Source organism: Colletotrichum lupini, chromosome 3 (assembly GCF_023278565.1).
Source record: "Colletotrichum lupini chromosome 3, complete sequence".
In the NCBI taxonomy this organism is placed as follows: domain Eukaryota; kingdom Fungi; phylum Ascomycota; class Sordariomycetes; order Glomerellales; family Glomerellaceae; genus Colletotrichum; species Colletotrichum lupini.
Genome location: NC_064676.1, coordinates 7494573 through 7514209, shown reverse-complemented (window position 1 = coordinate 7514209; position 19637 = coordinate 7494573). Strand labels below are relative to the sequence as shown.

Below are 19637 nucleotides of genomic sequence, written 5' to 3'. Positions count from 1 at the left end.
AAAGTAGGGCGACGACTACCTAGGTACTAGCGGTCGTAAGGACGGCCTATAAGTAGGAGTAACCCGGGTATAAAATTATAAGGCTATTATCCGGAGTAAGGGGTCTATACTCGGGCTAACGGGCGCTATTTATACCCGCCCTCGTATTATATATTTAAGGACCTCCTAGGTAAAGGATTAACGTAGCGTACGCGAACTATAAGTAGGCTTTAGGACGAAGCCTAGGGGAGGGAGTACCCTATTAGGCCTTACTAGTTAGGCCTCGTTAGTTAAGGGATAGCTTAGGGGGGTATAAAGAGGGGGACTAAGTAATAAAAGAGTAGCTTAGGTATATATAGAGCGCTAGTAGTATACCTCGAGAGAAGGGTAGATTTTAGTAATTCCTCTTTTAGACCCTAATAGTAGTTAGCCTCTATAAGCTTCTTCCCTATGTCGCACACCTATTAACACTCGGTTACCTAACTAGCCTCGTAGACGTAGTCTCTATAATAAAGAACGAGGATATCGTTTACGTAAAAAAGGACTAGGACCCTTTTAATAGAATCTTAGAATAGGTACGGGTCCTCGCTCGTAAATAAGAGACCTAGATTTTTAAGAGTTAACGCTAGCTCCTCGTATTATAATAGTAGAGCGTCGCGGGCGCCGTATAAGGCCCGCTCGAGTTTAATATATATTCCTAGCCTACGAAAGCTATTTAAAAGCTTATAAATAATAGGGGGGTCGCCTAGCTTTCTAATTACGTTTAGAAAGGCATTTACGATATTATATTAGTAGACTTTTAAATCGAATTAGGTAGCGATAGCTATAGTTACCCTAAACGTCTTAGTAACTAGCGTCGCTACGTAGGTCTTTTTTAGGGAGTATCGTTTTTAAAGGTCCCCCTTAACGCAGATTCTCGCTTTATAGCGATCGAAGTAATTATCGCTATCTAGCTTATAATTAAATACTTATTTAAGGGGTATCGGCTTAGAGGTAACCGACGCCCTGCTAACTACTTTCTAAGTATTTATTTCTTTTAGTTTCTAGATTTCTAACCGTGCTACCTCTACGAATTAACTTCTTAGAGGTTCTAGTATTTTAAAAATATCCTTCTACTTCCCTAGAGGGGTAATTAATTAATTCGCGTAGATTTAGTTAGATTAGACCGCGGTTAGTAAAACGTACTTCGTTTTACTAATTACGGTATAAATATAATAATATAGCGTCCGATACCCCTAGGTCGCCTCGTTAACCGCTTTTTACTAATTAGGTATATACGTATTAAAAAAGGAGTCCTAGTCTCTTTTTGCTTAAGTATAAAAAGAGTACTACCCGAGTCGCTCTCGTCGACTCGGGTCTTAAATAAATACCTCTAGCGGTTAGTTTCTTAACCTCTAGCTTTATTTAGTATACCCGTCCTCTTTTTAGCCGTATATACTAGCTATATCGGAGTCGCTAGCTAGGTCGTTTATTACTCCTACTTCTTAATATAGGCTCGCTTATTAAAGGGGTTCGTTAGGGTCTAGTTAAGTAAAAGGATCCTCTTTATAAGAGCTCTAAAAAGTCTCTATTTTTATTTATATATATATTACGTCTTCGATTTTCTTAGTAAGAGGATCGACTTCCCTTACGGCCTCGCTTATAACCTCGGTCGGCTAGGCAAGGTTCGTATCTAATTTTAGACTTTTAAAATCTAGGGTTAGTTCGGGGGTAAGTAGCTACTTACCTCGTTTATTTAAAAACGAACTAGGCTTTTTTACGGCCTTGTTCGCCTCTTATAAAACGAGTATAAGTAACGATAGCTACTCTTTATTATTAATTAATACGGCCTCCTCTTTATTTACGATTCTAAGTAATTAGAGCTTAGGTTCGATTATTTTAAGCGGCTATTAGATCTTATTTACTACGGCCCTCGACTCGGGTAGACGAATTGCGGTTTTAATATTATTTTTTAAGTAAAAAGCTATCTCGTTAAACGTTATATTTTGGGTAATAATAATTTCTAAAAACGAGGGGATCTAGATCCTATATAGGTTGTGGGCGTTTAGTACGTAACTTACGAGGTACCCGATATATCCCCTTTACTCTATTTTAAAGCGTCTCTTATCGATTCCTTTCTTACGGTCCCTCTTAAAAGGGTATGCTCTATAGCCGTATACATACGTCTACCCTTAATAAGGACGTAGATCGCGAGCGAGCTTCGGCGTATTTATTAGTTACTACTACTTAAAATAGTAAGCGAACTAGACTTCTTCGGTTTAAACTAGCGATAGCTAGTTAATACGTTACCTAGGGCTAATGTCGTATAGGTAGGCTACGGCTAATATAGCTTTTACTTAGAGTTCGTTTAGTAAGCTAGCTATTAATATTATACTAATCGCTTTATTAATAATTTCCTAGCTAGCTCGTTCCCCTCCTCCGTTCGGTTCTTTTATATATAGAGAAGTGGTCTCTAGGTCTATTCCTAGCTCCCGTACCTATATTTAGAAACGAGTTTTGTTATTAATTGCGATTATTATACGTTCTACGTCTTATTATATCTTATAAACGGCTACGCCCTTTTATATACGTACCTATTGTTTAAAAAGGTATAAGACCCTAAATACTATGTCGTAGGTCTTCGTAACTCGTAAGAAGACGAAGATCTTACCTAAATACTCGTCTTTAATTAGTATTAGCTATTTACTTCGTTTATAAGCTAGTAGGTAGTTAAAGAGGTCCTATAAGATCCTATAATAGGGTCGGGTTACTTTTCGTTCTAAGGTACGTCGTAAGATAACCTATTTCGTATAAGTAGTCGCATAGTATTAGCATTCTAAACGGCTTAGTCTTTTAATCCTTACCCCCCGAGCGGCTAGGACGAGCTTCTTAAGTACTACCGGCGCGAGATATTTAGATCTAAAGTACTAGAGCTAGGCTATATCCGATCGGTCGTTCCTTAACTAGTATAAGGAACGTAGGCGCTAAGCGCTACGTACTAGAATTATATTAACGAGCGAAGACTAACTTCTAGGTAGAAAATAAGACGAATAGGGCTTATATTCTAAAAAGACTAGATTAACCTTCCTCTTAAGCTACTTAATAGTAACGTTCTTAAATTCGCTACCGAACCGAAGGGTATAGTCGAAACCTAAGTACTAAATACTAGTCTTTCGGAAGAGAGCTTCTAATACGACGTTTATATAGAAGTTCTTAACAAAACCGATATTATAGAAAGTAAGGTACTCTATCTTAGGCCCCTTCGGTCCTATAAGGACATTATATATAATCCTCGTTCCCCTAGTAATAATAAGATAGGAGGCCGTTCTAGAATTTATATTCTCTAAGCTATCGCTTTATTAAATAGAATCCGGCTCTAAAAGCGATTAGTTATTAACGAAGTAAACGGTACCGTAGTTATCTATAACTATGCTCTTAAAAAGGAGGTATAGGCTAGTAAAGGGGATAGAGAAGATAGTAAGATTACTATTCCTATTCCCCTCCGTGCTTAGCTTAGGGAGTAGACCGACGTTAATAATTATAGCTACGATATTTAAGGGGTAGGTTCCCTTAGAGTTCTTCTTATTACTTAGCTTACTAGTTTTAGTCGTCTTTCCGAAGCGACCTCGGTTACTATTACTTTATTTAGAAAGGGGTTTCGTATAGATCTAGCCCTTTTAAGCGAGGTCGGTACGGAGGTTAGTATACTTTTCTTAGTTTAAATAGGAAATTATTTTCTAAGCGTCGTCGGCGCCTAGCTAAATATATTCTAACTTTATCTTACCTATTAGAGTAAGCTCTACTTTTATATAATCTATTAGTTTCTAATAGTAGGTCCCCTTATAAGGGTAATTAGTAAACGAGTTAAGAGTCGCTTCGTTCTATTTAGGGAAATCTAAGCGACCTATTAATATTACGAATATTATAGGGGTTCGTCTACGATTCTTATTATATACCGCTTTTTTATATAAAAGGTTATTAAAGATCTCGGCGTAATACCCTATATTAAGGATCGCTTCCCCTTTTCGCTCTAGTTTAACGATCTTAGCGAGCTCCTAGTTAGACTAATTTAGGGCGAAGTAACGTATAATTATATAGAGAAAAGTTTTTAAAGCAAGGGTCCCCTAGACTTCGGGTAGCTTAAACTACGTTACTTAACGGTAGGCTAAGAAAAAGTCTTTAATCTAGGTCGATAAGCTAATACTAAAGTTCGCCTTACTTATAACTATATTAAATTCCTCTCTTATAATTATAAGCGAACTAGAATCGCTCGGTACGTATTTTTACTTAAGAACTTTAATTATAGCGCGAAGGGAGTAGTTTAAAGAATCGATAAGCTCCTCCTTCGCGTCCTCTAAGATTTCTTAAGCGACTATAAAGGAGATCTAGCGATCTATTAATTCGTACGATCTCTCTTTTTTTAAATAAGAGATCGTTTTAAATACGGTCTACTAAATAAAGGAGGCATATTCTTTAATAAGACGTGCCTAATTTACTATTACGGCCTTTAGTTTCGTTAGAGCGACTAGTTACTTAATTTAAGCGTTTCCGGTCGCTAGTTCGACTATAGTCTTACTTCCTAACTATTCGGTTTATTATTACGTAAACTCCTCGAGTTTTCGTTAGTATTTAGTCGAGGCCGTTTTATACGCTTAATCTTAGGCAATATTTTATATCTTAACGTACTCCTCGATTAAAAGAATAGACTTAGTAAAGAGTAACGGATTCGATAGGGAAATAAGGTCGTCTAGGTTTAGTAGGTCCTAGACGTCCTTTAACTAGGCCTTAACTCGTAGAGCGAGGTACTACTTAGGCTAGTCTCGCTAATAGTTAAGCTTTCGCCCGGGAGTATCGGTAGTCTTTTTGGAAAATATTAGTTCGTCTAGGAATAAGGTTAACGAACGTAATAGGGGTTAAATAATATTATAAAAAAGGATATAGTAAACCGCAGTCCCTAGGAAGTGACTTTTTAATAGAGGTATAGGGGTCTAAGTTAGAGCTAGGCTTATAACTATCGTAGAGTTATTATAAAAGTATCGACGTATATAAAGAGAACGGTTATTTATTAGAAATAGGAAATAGGCACGAAGCTCGCTCTAATATAGAGGGTGCGAGCGAAGTAGGCCTCGGTAATTATATAACCGAGGTCACGTAACGTGCGGTAAGGCTATAGATAGTTAAAGCTATCACGATAGTCTTCTAAGCTCACTTTTTATTAAGTAATTAATTAACTTCGTATTATTAATAAGCTTTATAAACGCATACCCCTATTATCGTTCGACTATCTTAAAGTACTTATTACTAGAGATTCTATTCCTCGTATTATTAAATATAATACCTAGTCGATCTATGTTTTTTAAATATAAGAGAAATGGGGTATTAATAGGTAAAATATAAAAAGTTATCGTTCTAAAGTATATCTCTACTTTTATTATACCTAGGGCAACGATTTCCTTACCTAGGCCGAAACTAATCCTTATAATACCCGCTATTAATATATTAAGTATTACTAGCGCGATCTTTTATAATACTTAGAATTACCCTTTTTTTTTAGTTAACTATTACGATGCCCTAGTATCTAGGATAACCCCGTAGAAATTATCTAAGCCGTACTTTTCGCTCGTATAAAATACTTATATAAGCTTAGTATTTAAGGGATTTAAATAGTATAAAAAGGACCCCTCTAGCTACCCCTAGATATACTTAGTACTATATTCCGTTTCTTTAAATATCGAGAGAGATAGCGTCTTCTCCTTAATTATTAAAATAATAAGCTTCGGCCCTATTAGATTCGCCCTTTTAGCCGCCTCCGTATCCGTTATCTAAGGGACCTTCCCTTACTATTTATAAATAAAAGCCTACTTATTAAGAGCTTTTACTACCCTCTATTCGTTTAGCCTCGTATATCCTCTAGAGGCTACCGGGGTAAAAAAAGAGTAGTTAATATTATTAATTTCGTTATAATCTAATTCGTTAATATAGGGGGTAAGATCTTTTTTATTTTCTAAATCTTTTATAGGGGGTATATGCTTTAGGCTACTACTTTAACTACCGTTACTAAGTTCTATACCCCTAGATCTACCTTTATATATAATAAGGAATTAATTAAACCGACGAGGGCTAGTTTTACCGTCTACTACCCTCGACTTTTTATACTATTCGTATAATTTAGTACGCTCTTCCTTAGAGTAGTTACTTAACTAATATCTATCCTTTTTATAAATATAGTATTACCTCTTTTATTACCCTGCCCGTAAGTTAAATCTCTGCTTATTTAACGAATCTGGGCCTCCTTACTAGCGATTACCGTATCTAGCCTCTTTTCTTTTCTTATTATACGTTCGATCGACTTAATATTACTAATAAGGGCCGTTATATACTTAGAAATAGGTTTAGCGTAGTATTCTTACCTTAATATTAAAACTAGATTTTAGCCTCGAGTAGAGCGTCTCGTAGTCTTTAAGTACCTAGTATAGGGTAATTCTTATTTCTAATATATACTAAACTACGGTATAAAGATATCTAACTTTCTACTCGTTTATCCCCTTATTTAGCTAGGTTTTCGCTAGCTTATCGATTCGATCGATAAGCTCTTTAAAGATCTCTATTTATAATTTACTCTCTATTATCCTAGTTATAAATATAAAAGAAATCGCTCGTAGTTTAAATAAGAGCTCTAAGTTCTTATTATAAGTCTCGAAGCGGCTTTAGATTGCGTTAATTATACTAAAAAAGTCGTTTTAATTAAGATTACGTACCGCTTCGTAATAATAATTAGAGGCTTTACCTACGAGTACGACATTAATTACTAAATAATACTAGTATTTTCTAATTCCGACTTTTTTATAATAATTATAAAACATCGTTAGGGTTTCTTATAAGACCTTATACTTCCCCCTAGAGTATAATTTCTCTTTTAAAAAGATCTTTTTAAGGTTTATAAATTGCCTCGTATTTACTACTAAATTTTCGGTATTTATATGCGATCCCTGCGTCGCTACGTATTATTAGTAACTTTAGGTCGTCTACCTCTTTTCTTATTAACTAATTAGTACTAAATTTCGTATTAATAGCGGTAACGAGTTATAAATTTAAATAGGCAGAATTATCAATTATTGTACTTTTAGTACTATATTTTGCCCCGGTATATCCTTTTATAATAATAGATTTCCGTTAGTAATTATAAAGAGGAAATCTAGGTCGTTTACCCTTTTTTTCAAATTTGTTAAAACGATTATACGCTCTATTAACCTATGCCTAGTTCTATAGTACGAATTCCTCCTCTATAATTATTATTATTAGTATTTCGTATAGCTCTTACGATTATAATTGCGCTAGTAATACCCCTCGCCCGTAAAGGAATTTATTAACTACTTTTACGATTCTTAGGCTTATACTCGCGAACTATTTATCTAGTTAGTAACTAAGGTCGTTTGCGATCTTATAAAATAGGGGTTACCCCTATAGCCCCTTTTTTTTATAGACCTTAGTTAAATAGATTAATACTACGTTAATTTACTTACTATTAGGCTAATTTGCGATTCTATATATCTACGTCCCCTAATAGTCTGGGTTAATATTTACTTATTTATAAGGGATTAGGATTCTATTTAGGATCGGGTTTCGTCCTCGTTTTCTTTACCCTAACTCGCTAAGGGGCTTGCTCTAGTTTATACCCGTATTAGCGGTTACTAGCGTATTTAATTTTAATAGGGATATATTTAATCCGCGCGCTAGTCGTAATAAATCCGTATTTTCGCTACCTAACGAATTTATTAGGGTCTAAGAGATTCCCGCTTTTTCTTACCGTTTTGCTACTACTCTCGTTTTTACTATTTCTAGCGGTTACTACTACCTTTTTAAATCGCTAGCTATTATACTTACTAAGATCCTCCTTTTTATTTAATATTAAAAAGAAGGTTTTAGTAGTTCCTTTTTATAATAGTAGTAATAAACGTTTATATTATTATAAAAAGATATAGTAATTAGTCTCGGGATCTTTATTAGTTACTAATTTCCGCTATCCCGTATATTTCTAGCTTCCTAAGCCTCGTGCTCTCTATAATCTCTAAATAGCTTCCTTCCTCGACCTACCTTTTTTAGGGCAGTATTCTATAAGAATAGTTAAAAATAGACGCCGGGCGGCTCGTAAAGGAGCTATATAAGCTATTAAGAACCGTATAGGCCGTTAAGTATAGTTAACGAAGTTAAGCCCTCTTTTTTATAAGATCGTATATTTTAAAGAAATTACTAAAAATACTTACTTATTACTTATACGCAGTGGGGTTAAATATTTTAAAAATCTTATTTTTTATAGCCTCTTAGTACCCTATTTTATATTTCTTAAGTAGTCTTTTTCGTAGCTTAATTGCGGTTAGGTAATTATTACTTACCGGCGATCCCTTTTATTACTTAGTTAATTTCTAATCGCGGGCTAGCTATAAAAAAGTCGTTTAGTAAAAAAGCTACTTAGGGCGACGGTAAAAGGCTAGTTACTTAAGTAGTTCCGTTAATTAACGTAGTTTAACGTAGTAAACGTCGACCTCTCGTAAGTAATAAAGGGCTATAATTACTTAATTCCGTACGGTATTTAAAAATCGCCTCTTTTTTTATCTACTTCTATAAGGTTAATTAGTATAAATCTCTTATCCTATACGGTATTAAGAAGTCGTTTTTTCTATATAGCAAGATACTTTACTAATTTATAATAATAGAATTTAATTATTAATTAATATTAGTATCCCTATTATAGGGTAGTTAGTTTAAACCGTAGTTAACGAAGAGATTAATTAAACTATATAAATATCTGCGTAGGTGTAAAAAGGAGGTTCTAACTATAGGTTAGGCTGGCTACGATAATCGTATATAGGGCCCCTAATTGGCCCCTGCGCAGTCGGCTGGATGCCGCGGTCGAATTGGACTTCTAATCCGACACGGGATGATCCCCTCACGGTGTACAAAAGGCCAAGCAGAACTTTAGTCTCTCACATGCTTCAAGAGACCGTCTTTAGCACTCAAAGAAGTTTCGTCGGTAAGAACATGGCGAGCCTCTCCGTAGTTCAACTTAGTGACGGGGCTAAAGTCCAGGTCAAACTCCTCGGCGACAGCGACGAAAACAAACCTCTCATCATAGTCTTGCATGGCGCGCCTGGTTTATCCGACCATAGAGAACCGATTTCATCGTTCGGCTTTTTAGCCTCCGATTTTCGAGTTTTGGTGTATGATGCGAGAGGCAGCGGCAAAAGCGAACTGAGGCCGCCTTATACTGATGAACGTTGGGTGGCTGATGTAGACGAGTTGAGGTAAGGACTGAACTGTTGCTTATCGCGTTGATGGCGGCTCGACTAACATATTAGTCCAGATCCTGGGCGGGTGCAGATAAATTTGTTCTAGCCGGAGGCTCCTACGGAGGCTTTGTGGCCTTGCAGTATGCTCTTTCATATCCTGATCGTCTCCTGGCTCTCATCCTGAGAGACACATGGGCATGCGGCCTTCTTGGGGCCTTCAACTTCATTAAGACTATCCTCATCAGCGACCGAATCACACCAGACCCAGATAGGCAGGTCCGACTCAACAGCGGCAACATTCGAGACAACGAAGACTTTGCTGCTGCCTTTGCAGAGATTGTTGAAATCTACAAGCCAAAAGACGATTCCACGAGTGTTGGCTCGAGAGACACAACCTTTGAGGGAAACGATGCACACGAGCACCTGCACTACGAGACGCACAATTTTGCCTTCTCTTACAACCTTCCGCGGCTTGATGTGCGGTCACAACTGAAGGATATCACTGCACCAACACTCGTTGCGACCGGGAGGCATGACGTTGTGGTACCTGTTGAATATGGAGAAGAAATCAGCAGGGGTATCCCAAATAGCGAGCTCGCGATCTTTGAGAAGTCCGGTCACAGTCCGCCAACCGATGAGCCGGAAGCCTTCCGTGAGACGGTCTCCAATTTTCTCTCAAGACAGCTCAAGTAAAATTCTAGATGGCTGCACGCGAATTTAAGTCAAGAGAGATCATAATTCGTGGCTAGAACATTTTTGTTGTTGGTATCACTCTCCGAATACTCGACTCTAGTCATAAACTCTCTTTGAAAACCCAACTTAGGTCTATAATGTGTCCTTCACAAGCCTGCCCTGCACGTACACTTGAGCAATATTACGATCATCTCCAGTCATCAAAAACTTCTCAAACACTGTCCGAAGGCTGTCTGTCTCTTCTCGGACTGTCATGACCCCAAATGCTTCATCAAGGGAGCTTGTAACCAGTATCGCGTCAAACGCTTTGCCGATGGCGAAGTTTCCAACCTTGTCTTCGAGACAACACACCTGAGCTCCACCGAGAGTCGAAAGGTAGAAAACCTCGTCTAGAGACAGCGCCTTGTCTTTGCCGCCTGACATGACCTCGCGTGCGTTGGAAGCTATGATTGCCTGACGGACGCTGTCGAGCATGCTTGACGAAAATCCGCCACCACTGTCGGTTCCAAGGCCAACCTTGATCCCCTTGGTCAGAAACTGACGTATGGAGGCCGCCATGAAGCCTCCTCCAACTGTCATGTTCGAAATGGGGCAGTGTGCAACACCGCACTGAAGCTCCTTGACCCTTTCCATCTCGTAGTCTGTCATGAAGGTGCAATGTGCAAGAATTGAACGCTGGTTCAGGAGACCATAGTGTTGGTAGAGGTCTGCCTCGCTGGAAAACTGTGGGAATAGCTCTCTTGTCGCCTTGATCTCCTGCTCGGCTTCATTGAAATGCGTTTGAATCGCTAGCTCTGGGTCTTGGGATGCCATCTGACCCAGACCTTCGAGCAAGTCGGGGGTGCAACAAATAGCGAATCTGGGAGTCAAGACAGGGCGAATCAGCTGTCCGGTCGGGTCAATCTGTCGAATGTGTTTGACGCACTCCTCCGTTTCCTTCAGAGACGATTCAGCTGATTCATCATGGAGGTAGCTTGGAGCGTTACGATCCATGTTACACTTTCCTACGAAGGCCCGCTGGTTCAGCTTATGGCAGATGTCGGCCAAAATCTTTGTTGCCTCGGCGTGTTTTGACCCGTAGTAGGAAGCGGTCGTAATGCCTTGCTTGAGGAAGCCCTTAACGCAGCTCTCGTAGACCTTGCGGGCGTATGTAGGGTCGGAGAAGCGAGCTTCGTGGGGAAATGTGACTTGATCAAGCCAGTCCAGGATATGAAGGCCCTGCCCTTGGCCTCTCATTGCCCATTGCGGAGCGTGGTTGTGCGTGTCGATGAAACCAGGGGATATGAATTGGCCTTTGGCAAGAACCTTGACTTTTTGATCGCCGGGCAGCTTTGCGGACAGCTCTTCGATGGATATTTGGGTGTAGAACTCAGAAATTAGTCCATCAGATCCAACAATGATTCCGGCGCTGTCAAGTATCTCAACTTGGTTTGGGCCAAGCGAGTGGATGACGGCTCCATGGAATGCTGACGCCATGCTGAAGATGTGTTTCTCTTATGTGTTTGAGGTCCTTAAAATAGAGCGCTTGGCAGATTCTGTAGAGTCTGTCGGCTCAAGAGCCTATTCTAGGCAATATCTTATTGAGAGTGATGTGGTGATGGTATCGAATCTGATGAAATTCGAGGGCCAGCAATGTGAGGGGATTCGGTGCACTCATAGTACGTACCGTTGTTCCTTCCGAGATAAGAACGGACTTATCTTATCGCATCGCTGATAAGGAATTCTCGGCTGAGTTCGGGTGAGTTCACGCCTTTCAACATCTCGTCTCGTATCTTTGTCTCATTTCTTGACGTACATGACGAGCCCGGAAAGTAAACAACATCAACATTACCCTTGAGTTCCTGTTGTTCGATTTCCATTCCAGGCTCGTGGCTGGAGAGAACATCTCTGTCGCCACTAACGTGGCCTCGGCCCAGACCGCTGCTCGACGCGTCCAAATGTGGAGTGATCTCTATCAAGAAATCCAGATATGTCGTCTGATACTCCGTCTTCATATCGCAAGACACAGCGCGCCCCACGAAGTTGTCGATCCTGCGCTACTCGTAAGGTCAAGTGCGATAAAAGATTACCGTGCTCAACTTGCATTCGCCAGGGTATGCCTGAAACATGCTCACGAGAGCTCGTGATGGTGCGGGGTGAAGTTACAAGGTCGCTTCTCAATCTGGGGCATATTCTCTCTAATAAGCTGACTGGTGTTTGAATCATAGAGGGAAAGATCCAGTCAAGTTGCCGACATATGATGAGCTGGTTCAGGAAAATCGGCGACTAAGAACAGCTCTTGAAGCCTCTCAGGTCCGCTCCGCTTCTGATTCGTCGTTTCGAAAGCCGAGGACTGCGCAAAACTTGTTGGAGTGCCATGACCCGCTGGAGGAAATGGTATTCAAGTCTCCATCATCTTCACAGGTGTCTCGACATCGCCGAGGATGGAGTACGGTTGACGTACCCTGCCGAAAGTCTAGCGAGCTGCTAATCGCTTATGACAAGAAGTGGAATTCCTGGGTCCACTATGCCCTTGAATATCCCGAGTTCGATCAAGAACATACTCAGTTTATGGATAATTTAGAAAAGGGCACTGTCTTGTCTGATTGCGATCCTGGTTGGTTATCAGTGTATTTCAGTGTTATCACGGTCAGTCCCTACGTGAACCAATCTTTCCGAGGTCACAGCACTGATCTGACTGCCTCTAGTAGGCTGCCCTATTGATGATGGATGACAAGGAAGCTCGGGAGATACTTCCTGCAGGTGAAGCCATGCCCGCCTTTTCAACTTTATGCGCCCACGTCTGACTGTGTCCGTCGGCACTCAGGAGACATTGGAAGTATGCTACAACAGTGGTACAGGACTGCCATGTTCTGTCTCGAAGAAGCAGATTATATGAGAAGTAGCACAATTCGCCCTGTTCAGGCGATTGCAGTACTTGGCATGTGCTTCCACAATTTCGGAGATTCTGATCTATATCGTCATCTCTGGAGCTGCGCAATACGAATCGCACAGAATCTCGGGCTGGACGGCACTCAAGCTCCACGTCCCCCTACGGAGCTGGGCCTCGAAGCTCAAAGGCGTCTATGGTGGACCTTGATCATTTGTGAATGGTAGGTCTCCGTTCAGAAGTGAGGTGAGAGAGGCAGTGCTCATTCTCGACATAGGCTTGCGGTCCCTTACTATGTGCCTCAAGTAGACGAAGGAGACTTCAATGTTCCACTGCCTTGGGCAGAATCTGATCACGAAGGTCCTCACCCAGTGCTGTATCACATATTCATGGCACGAACCTCGACTGTCTATCATAGATTTAGATCAGCACTACGGGAGGGCACGCGATCAGTGGCTGAAGTCGTTCGCCTAGCTGATGATGAACTAGCAGAGGTCATCAACACCTTGCCCAACCATCTCCAACCCGATAGTGGCAAACCCGAAGAAATGCAGGAGCTAGAGCTAACCCACCCCTGGATCAAATGGCAACGTTTCGACATCAGTCTCGTGCTTCTGCACCATCGTATGCGCATCAATCGTTCATTACAAAAGGAGTGGCTAGCAGCTCCCGGTCTGTATGATTGGGCACGGGCAGTGTGTATTCGTTCTGCTATGGATATCATCTGGATTACCCATAACTGGGATCAGCCAGTCTCAATGCGACGACAGTGGTAAGTCTCCGAATATCGTAATGCCCGGAGAGGCTCTAACTCGCTTTGAAGGGCTTTGTCGATGCACATCTTCGTTGCTGCCATCTTTCTTCTCAGAGAATCCCATAGAGCAAAAGCCGGGGCTGAAGTTGACTTAACGGACGAGGTGCAACTCGCCATTGAATACCTGGACGAGGTCAAATCACGCAACGCCATAGCAGAGACGGCAGTTGCCATCCTCAGGTCTTCACTGCATGAGGCTAACATGGAGTTACAGTGAGAATCATAGAAACAAGTAGTATTTTTCTTGTCTTGTCTTCAGGTTGGCCCCATGGACTTCACAACCCAAAACCAAACGCACGCTTTGCCTCAGCACTCAGATCCTGCAGTCCCACGTATCCCCTGAGTGTCCTTTCATCCAAGCCATTTCCTTCTTGCTGGTCTGGCGGTGGCCTTCCAGCAAGAGTCTCGGACAATTGCCTCTTCACATATGTCTTGTTGTTTGTAGTGGTGGGGCATGCGGCAATGTATAAGACAGATGCGTTCTGTGATCCCTCGTGCACCGGATCAACTGCATGGCAGACCTGCATAAACACGATTAGCGGCTGCTGAATCTAAAACACATCAAAACTTACATCAGCATGCCACCAGACAGTGTCGCCCGGCTCCATCTTCGGTACATGAATTAGGCACTCTGATAGTCTCAGATGTGGATGCGATGAGCGACTAAGCCGCTGGCTCTGGGTCTTGAACGTTCCAGGAAAAAAGCCGGAGTCATCGAGAGTCCACTTGGTCGCATCCATCATATCCGCAGAGTCGACAGGAGGCCTGAAAAACGGTCTCAGCACCATGTATGCAATGACAGTAGCCACGTTGGGGTAGACGAGCAGCGTTCCCTCGCTTGGGGCAGTCCGTGTCAAGGCAGTCCACCCCTGGAATGAGCGGAAGACCGATGAATGGGCAACGCCTGGATACAACTCTTGGTTCGCGACTTTTCTTAGGCTGAGGTCGTATGGATCGTGTAGCTCAGGTTTTCCGGAAAAGATGCTGCCGTACACCTCTCTGTATGCCGCATCTGCCCATCGAGCTAGGCTCCCGGCGTCAATGTGCGGCCCGAGTCCGAGGAATTCTTGTCGCGGAGGTCTATCTCGTACTCCATCATAGTACACTAAAGGGTCTGGCGAAGTATCTTCACCACTTTCATCGTGCCAAAGCTGGTTGAGGAGGCGTTGAAGTTGAAGGTGGTTTGGGTGCGATCTTATGGCGTTCTGAGTGGGTGAATCGTACAGCATCAGCATCGAGGGAGTCTCTTTTGGCCATCCCTGGATCTTCTGCTTATTTTCGGCGACGTAGTTTTTGAGATCTGCGTAGTGTTGAACTATTTCGGTCTTGGGAACGACCCCACGAATGACAAATGTGCCGACTCTCTTCACATCATCCCTTTCGGCTTCCGTAAGACCCTTGTCGAGCAGCATGTGGGCGTCGAAGACTGGAATGATGCTTCGACCCTTGTCGACTATCTCATCCGTGACCGACTTGAGCTGTTCACAGACTCGAACCCAGCTTTCTCTCAACGCCCCGGCACCATACTGGGATATGATTGCCTTCTTAGTGTCAAGAAAGTCGGGATCTTTTGGTTCAAGGGGATCCTTGTCGGTGTATTCCGGCCATGCGGGCCACTCTCGGACGCTTCCGGGCATCTTTGAAAGGAATCTTGTGCTGCTTCAGATTTCTGATGAGCTGGGTTTTGAATACGTTAGCGGCCAAAAGCATGAGAAATGCCATCTTAAGTAGCTTATCATTCACCGCCCGTCATCCCGCATTTTCGATCCGATCTTCCATACCCCAAGACGGCCCATGTCAAGTCGCGCTGGCGGCCTAGCCGATAATTCAGTCTGTCAAGACCCGCCCGAGCTCGCCCGAGTGAATAAGCTCGTATGAAAGGTGACATTTCCCCGCGATGACAATCTGGGATAGTAACTCTGTGCCAGCCGGTAGTTACCAAGTGGACCACGATAGGCTCGCCCGAACTCACCCGAGGCCTCGAGACAGCCAATCAACTTGAGCAGATCACAAATCACCACGACTCACAATTAATGGGATATAAGGGCGATCAAGAAGCCATGCGACAATATAGAATGATAATGAAGAGAAGTCAGGCAATTCATTTCCAAAGACACTCATTAGCAACATGGGTTTTGAGCGTAAACATGTCTCCAGGTTGGTACCGGCCAACTTGAAGGTGTTGTCTCCTTTGCTTCTGGCTGTAGCCATTGTTAACTCGGCAGTAAGTACAGTTCCCCAAAAACTGAAGCATTTTACTAACCAGGAGATGAAAGACTCTAGGATACGATGCCTCAGTCATGAACGGCCTCCTTATCCTCCCCTCGTACACCGAATACTTCCACTTGACCCCTGCATTGGAAGGTCTCAACAACGCTGCATCATGGATGGGAGGCATTCTGGGCGCCTTTTTGATGCAGCCGGTGCCAGATTACTTTGGACGTCGAAGAGCTATCCTCGTCGCATCAGTCATCACAGTAATCGGCATTATTCTCCAAGCCGCCGCGCAAAACATTGCCATGTTCGTCATCGCTCGAATCATCGTTGGCATCGGCTCTGCAATCAGCAACGGCGCTGCTCCCACTTTGCTCGGAGAACTTCTGCCAGCTCGCAAGCGCGGCCGAATTCTCGGTCTGTTCTTTTCTTGTTTCTATGTGGGAAGCTTGGCCTCAGCCATTGTCAACTACGGCAGCCAAAACATCCAGAGCACTTGGTCTTGGCGTCTTCCCTCTCTTCTTCAGTTCGTGCCAAGCTTGTTGGCAGTGATACTGGTGCCATTCGTTCCGGAGTCCCCACGCTGGCTGATTGCGAAAGGCCATGATGATGAGGCTCTTGAGGTTCTCGTGATCATGCAAGGTAAGGGCGTCGAGGATATTCAGCAAGGACGGGCGAGTTTGCATGAGATCAGAAGCATTATGAAGAAGGAGGAAGAGGAGTATCCTCGAAACCCATGGAGAGAGATCGTATCTACGCCCGCCAATCGGAAACGCCTCGCCATTCTTTGCACATTTGGCCCCATGATCAACATGTTTGGCAACTTCATCATCTCGTAGGTGCCATCCTTCAGATACCTTGACTTCTACTTTCGCTTACCGGGGCTAGGTCTTACCTGACCAAGATCTTGAGTCAGGCTGGTATTAGGGACACAGTGAAGCAAACACAGATTCAAGTCATCCTGAACTGTTGGTCATTTGCTGTTGCGGTCTTTGGCAGCTTCATGCTCGACATTTTAGGCAGAAGGAAGCAAACCTTCGTTGGTGTGGGCGGTATGATTGCCATGCTCTACATTACGGGAGGCCTCATTAAGAGTGAGTTCTGATCCACGCCTTCGCCCGGCATAGCTGCCGTGAACGTGACCTGAGCGAAGGTCAATGGTTAATATCTCTGTAGCATATGGTGAATCAACCAATCAATCTGGAATCTACGGCACGATTGCAGTCATCTTCCTATTCCAAGGGTTCTACGCCTTTTCCATCACACCAATGACCAGTCTATATCCCACGGAGGTTTCGCAGTACAAGCTTCGAGCTACGGGGATCGCAATCTTCCGTATGCTGGACTCTGGATTCGGGCAAGTTTACCACACCATTTATTTCAAGACTCTCTTCTAACATAGGGTAGTCTGCTGGCTTCATTTACTATGGCATACGCTATGGCAGATTTGGGGTGGAAATTCTACTTCATCAACGCTTCCTGGAATGTAATCTTTCTTGTAATAGCATACTTTACCTTTGTGGAGACCAAAGGACTCAAGCTGGAAGAAATTGCTGCAAAGTTCGAAGGACCTAGGATTCTAGAGGCGAGCATGGAAGATTCGGCCTCACAAGAGATTTCAGTCACTGGAAAGGGGGTGCACAATGTTGATACGAAATCGATGTAGGCGTAATTGGCTATTTAGTATGAAATTCAGATCTATGAAAGACGGAGACATTAACACCCTGTTCCTCACAGGAAATTAAGAAGTCTATCTAGATACACCCTTTGTCATTTAAGAGCTCACTCACTGTCCTTCGACTTGAGCAAGGACCGCATCCATCTCATCCGCAGTTGGGAGGTTGACGACCATCAGGTACAGAGCATCTTGCCGCATCAACTTCTTCAGCGGCCGGTTTCTCTTCCGCTTCTCGCGAGCTTCCTTTCCAAATTTTCGCTCTCTGCCTGACGCCTCGAAGCGTTCCTGGCGTCTCTGCTTCAGACGTCGAATGGGGCCCTTGTGTCCCTCCGTCGAACTCGAAGCCTCTAGACCTTCTTCTTCAGATGAATCCTCTTGCATGAGCTTTGAATCAGGATGTTCTTTCCTGAATCTGTCTGTCGCCTTTCGATCGTAGTACTTCGAGATGGAGTCTCCGAACTTCTTCACCATGTTTTGCTTTTGCCCTTCATCCATCTTGTCGAGTTGAGGAAAGACGAGCGGCGCTGGCTCGGGGATCTCGGCCTCGCTCTTTGTTGTACTCGAACCCGAGTGCAGTAGCTTCTTCCACTTGCTCTGTTTCTCGCTGCCTTCTACGGCCTGGGTGATATTGTGATCCAGATCGATGTTCTCCACGACTTCGCTGCTAGACGGCTTGTACTTTACAACAAGGGCATACAAGCCTCGAGGTTTGAAAAAGTTTTCGTTCATGACTTCGAGGTAGTTGTTTTGTTTGTAGTTCACGTAGCCCCTGCGCGACGCCTCAAGCCCCGTTTGCACTGAGAGCGTTACCAGCATTGTGATGGGCGCGAACCCGCCAACGACTGTGTGAGCAAGATCTGCACCCATGACGCCAGCGTTCACGACCCCGAACCACGGGCTTCCTTTGATGCTGTTCTCGAAACCGTCGAGGAACTCCAGCCAGGCGGCTTGATCTATGCCGCATTCTTGTAGGACCGGGGCGTAAGCTCGCACGAAACCGCGGTGTCGAGACTCGGGGCGACGTTGCGGGAGTATGACTGGCATTGACAGACCATGCTTCTCGCTTCCGAGGTTAGAGGTCTCTGGTGGCGGGTGGTGAACGATGAATTCGGTCAGCATTCCCTCGATGTCTTCAACTGGTACCCCATGCTGATTGCCGGAGGACTGCGACTGAGCTAGCTGGGCTTCATCCAGTGCTCGGGTCCAATCTTCGTTAACGTCGGAATCATCCCCCATCGCTTGATGTTGCGCTACTGTTGTGTGGCCAGATGCGACTGATTGCCCTGCTTGGACTGGCTGTATGGGCACATTGTTGGTTTTTTGCGTTGCTGACGGTTGTTTCTGATCTCCCTGGAATTTCTTTGCAGCATCGACAGCGCTGCCGACGATTTTTGAGATTGGCCCACGGCGGTTCAGCATGTTGGCAACGGTATCGGCACAGAGAACGCGGTGGACTAAACGATTGAGCTAGCTCTCAGTAGGATGCTTGGTATGTCACTCGAAAGCCGAGAGAAATCCCAGAGAAACTTGCGCGAGACTAGTCATTTCGCACGGCACATTCTACCCGATACAACACGATTATAAAGAGATGGGCATTCCTCCGCGACCGAACGCCTCCATCAGGGACAGCCTCCATGATTTAGAAAGGTGACGAAAGAATTTAGCGTAGGATTTCAGGCGGGGTAAAGAGACGCGAGAATCCCTCAAAGGCTGCTGTCTCGGGCGCAAGCTACGCACAACCCTTGCCAAGTCTGAACATGAAGGCATGCCATCGACGAACCAACGCTCATCAGATTTTGGCCTCAGAGGGCCCCCAAGTTACATTGTTTCGCATGCTGTACTGCTTGATAAGAAGTTAATGCAAGTGAGGAAGGCTGCCGCATGTCGTAGAATTGAGTTTTGTCGGAGAAAAGAAGATTGGGGTGGTGCCGCTGATCAGGAACAGCGACAGAGCAAATGAACCCATTCAACAGGGCAGGGTACATGGATTAACGGCTTAGCGCTTACAAGGTACAGCCAGAAGAAGCGATCGCGAAGGCCAGGCACCCAGAGAATGAAGAGACAGGCGGCAGGCAATTGAACATGGCAACGACAGGGACTTTGCCTGGCGATTGTCTCGAAGCC

General features: G+C 43.5%; 7 protein-coding genes across 7 annotated transcripts; 3 read left to right on the top strand and 4 right to left on the bottom strand.

The window, feature by feature from the left end:
• Window positions 1-5228: 5228 nt before the first annotated feature.
• CLUP02_06993 (uncharacterized protein) lies at window positions 5229-5447 on the bottom strand (the record flags this gene model as incomplete). Its single annotated transcript, XM_049285990.1, has 1 exon — window positions 5229-5447. A coding segment is annotated over one exon (219 nt), but the record flags the coding sequence as incomplete, so codon positions are not given.
• Window positions 5448-8946: 3499 nt separating this feature from the next.
• CLUP02_06992 (uncharacterized protein) lies at window positions 8947-9938 on the top strand (the record flags this gene model as incomplete). The annotated part of the gene is made up of 2 exons (XM_049285989.1): window positions 8947-9260; window positions 9320-9938. 2 exons carry the CDS (start codon window positions 8947-8949, stop codon window positions 9936-9938), a joined length of 933 nt encoding a protein of 310 aa, XP_049143132.1.
• Window positions 9939-10070: 132 nt separating this feature from the next.
• CLUP02_06991 (guanine deaminase) lies at window positions 10071-11414 on the bottom strand (the record flags this gene model as incomplete). The annotated part of the gene is made up of 1 exon (XM_049285988.1): window positions 10071-11414. The coding sequence occupies one exon, from the start codon at window positions 11412-11414 to the stop codon at window positions 10071-10073; it is 1344 nt and encodes a 447-aa protein (XP_049143131.1).
• Window positions 11415-11907: 493 nt separating this feature from the next.
• Window positions 11908-13838, top strand: CLUP02_06990 (uncharacterized protein; the record flags this gene model as incomplete). The annotated part of the gene is made up of 6 exons (XM_049285987.1): window positions 11908-11962; window positions 12124-12566; window positions 12629-12680; window positions 12745-13030; window positions 13085-13579; window positions 13631-13838. 6 exons carry the CDS (start codon window positions 11908-11910, stop codon window positions 13836-13838), a joined length of 1539 nt encoding a protein of 512 aa, XP_049143130.1.
• A 58-nt stretch (window positions 13839-13896) lies between these two features.
• On the bottom strand, window positions 13897-15258 carry CLUP02_06989 (uncharacterized protein; the record flags this gene model as incomplete). Its single annotated transcript, XM_049285986.1, has 2 exons — window positions 13897-14142; window positions 14194-15258. The coding sequence occupies 2 exons, from the start codon at window positions 15256-15258 to the stop codon at window positions 13897-13899; spliced, it is 1311 nt and encodes a 436-aa protein (XP_049143129.1).
• Window positions 15259-15415: 157 nt separating this feature from the next.
• On the top strand, window positions 15416-17501 carry CLUP02_06988 (uncharacterized protein; the record flags this gene model as incomplete). Its single annotated transcript, XM_049285985.1, has 7 exons — window positions 15416-15493; window positions 15550-15778; window positions 15829-15845; window positions 15898-16670; window positions 16724-16933; window positions 16989-17196; window positions 17238-17501. The coding sequence occupies 7 exons, from the start codon at window positions 15416-15418 to the stop codon at window positions 17499-17501; spliced, it is 1779 nt and encodes a 592-aa protein (XP_049143128.1).
• A 120-nt stretch (window positions 17502-17621) lies between these two features.
• CLUP02_06987 (uncharacterized protein) lies at window positions 17622-18749 on the bottom strand (the record flags this gene model as incomplete). The annotated part of the gene is made up of 1 exon (XM_049285984.1): window positions 17622-18749. The coding sequence occupies one exon, from the start codon at window positions 18747-18749 to the stop codon at window positions 17622-17624; it is 1128 nt and encodes a 375-aa protein (XP_049143127.1).
• Between the last annotated feature and the right edge of the window lie 888 nt (window positions 18750-19637).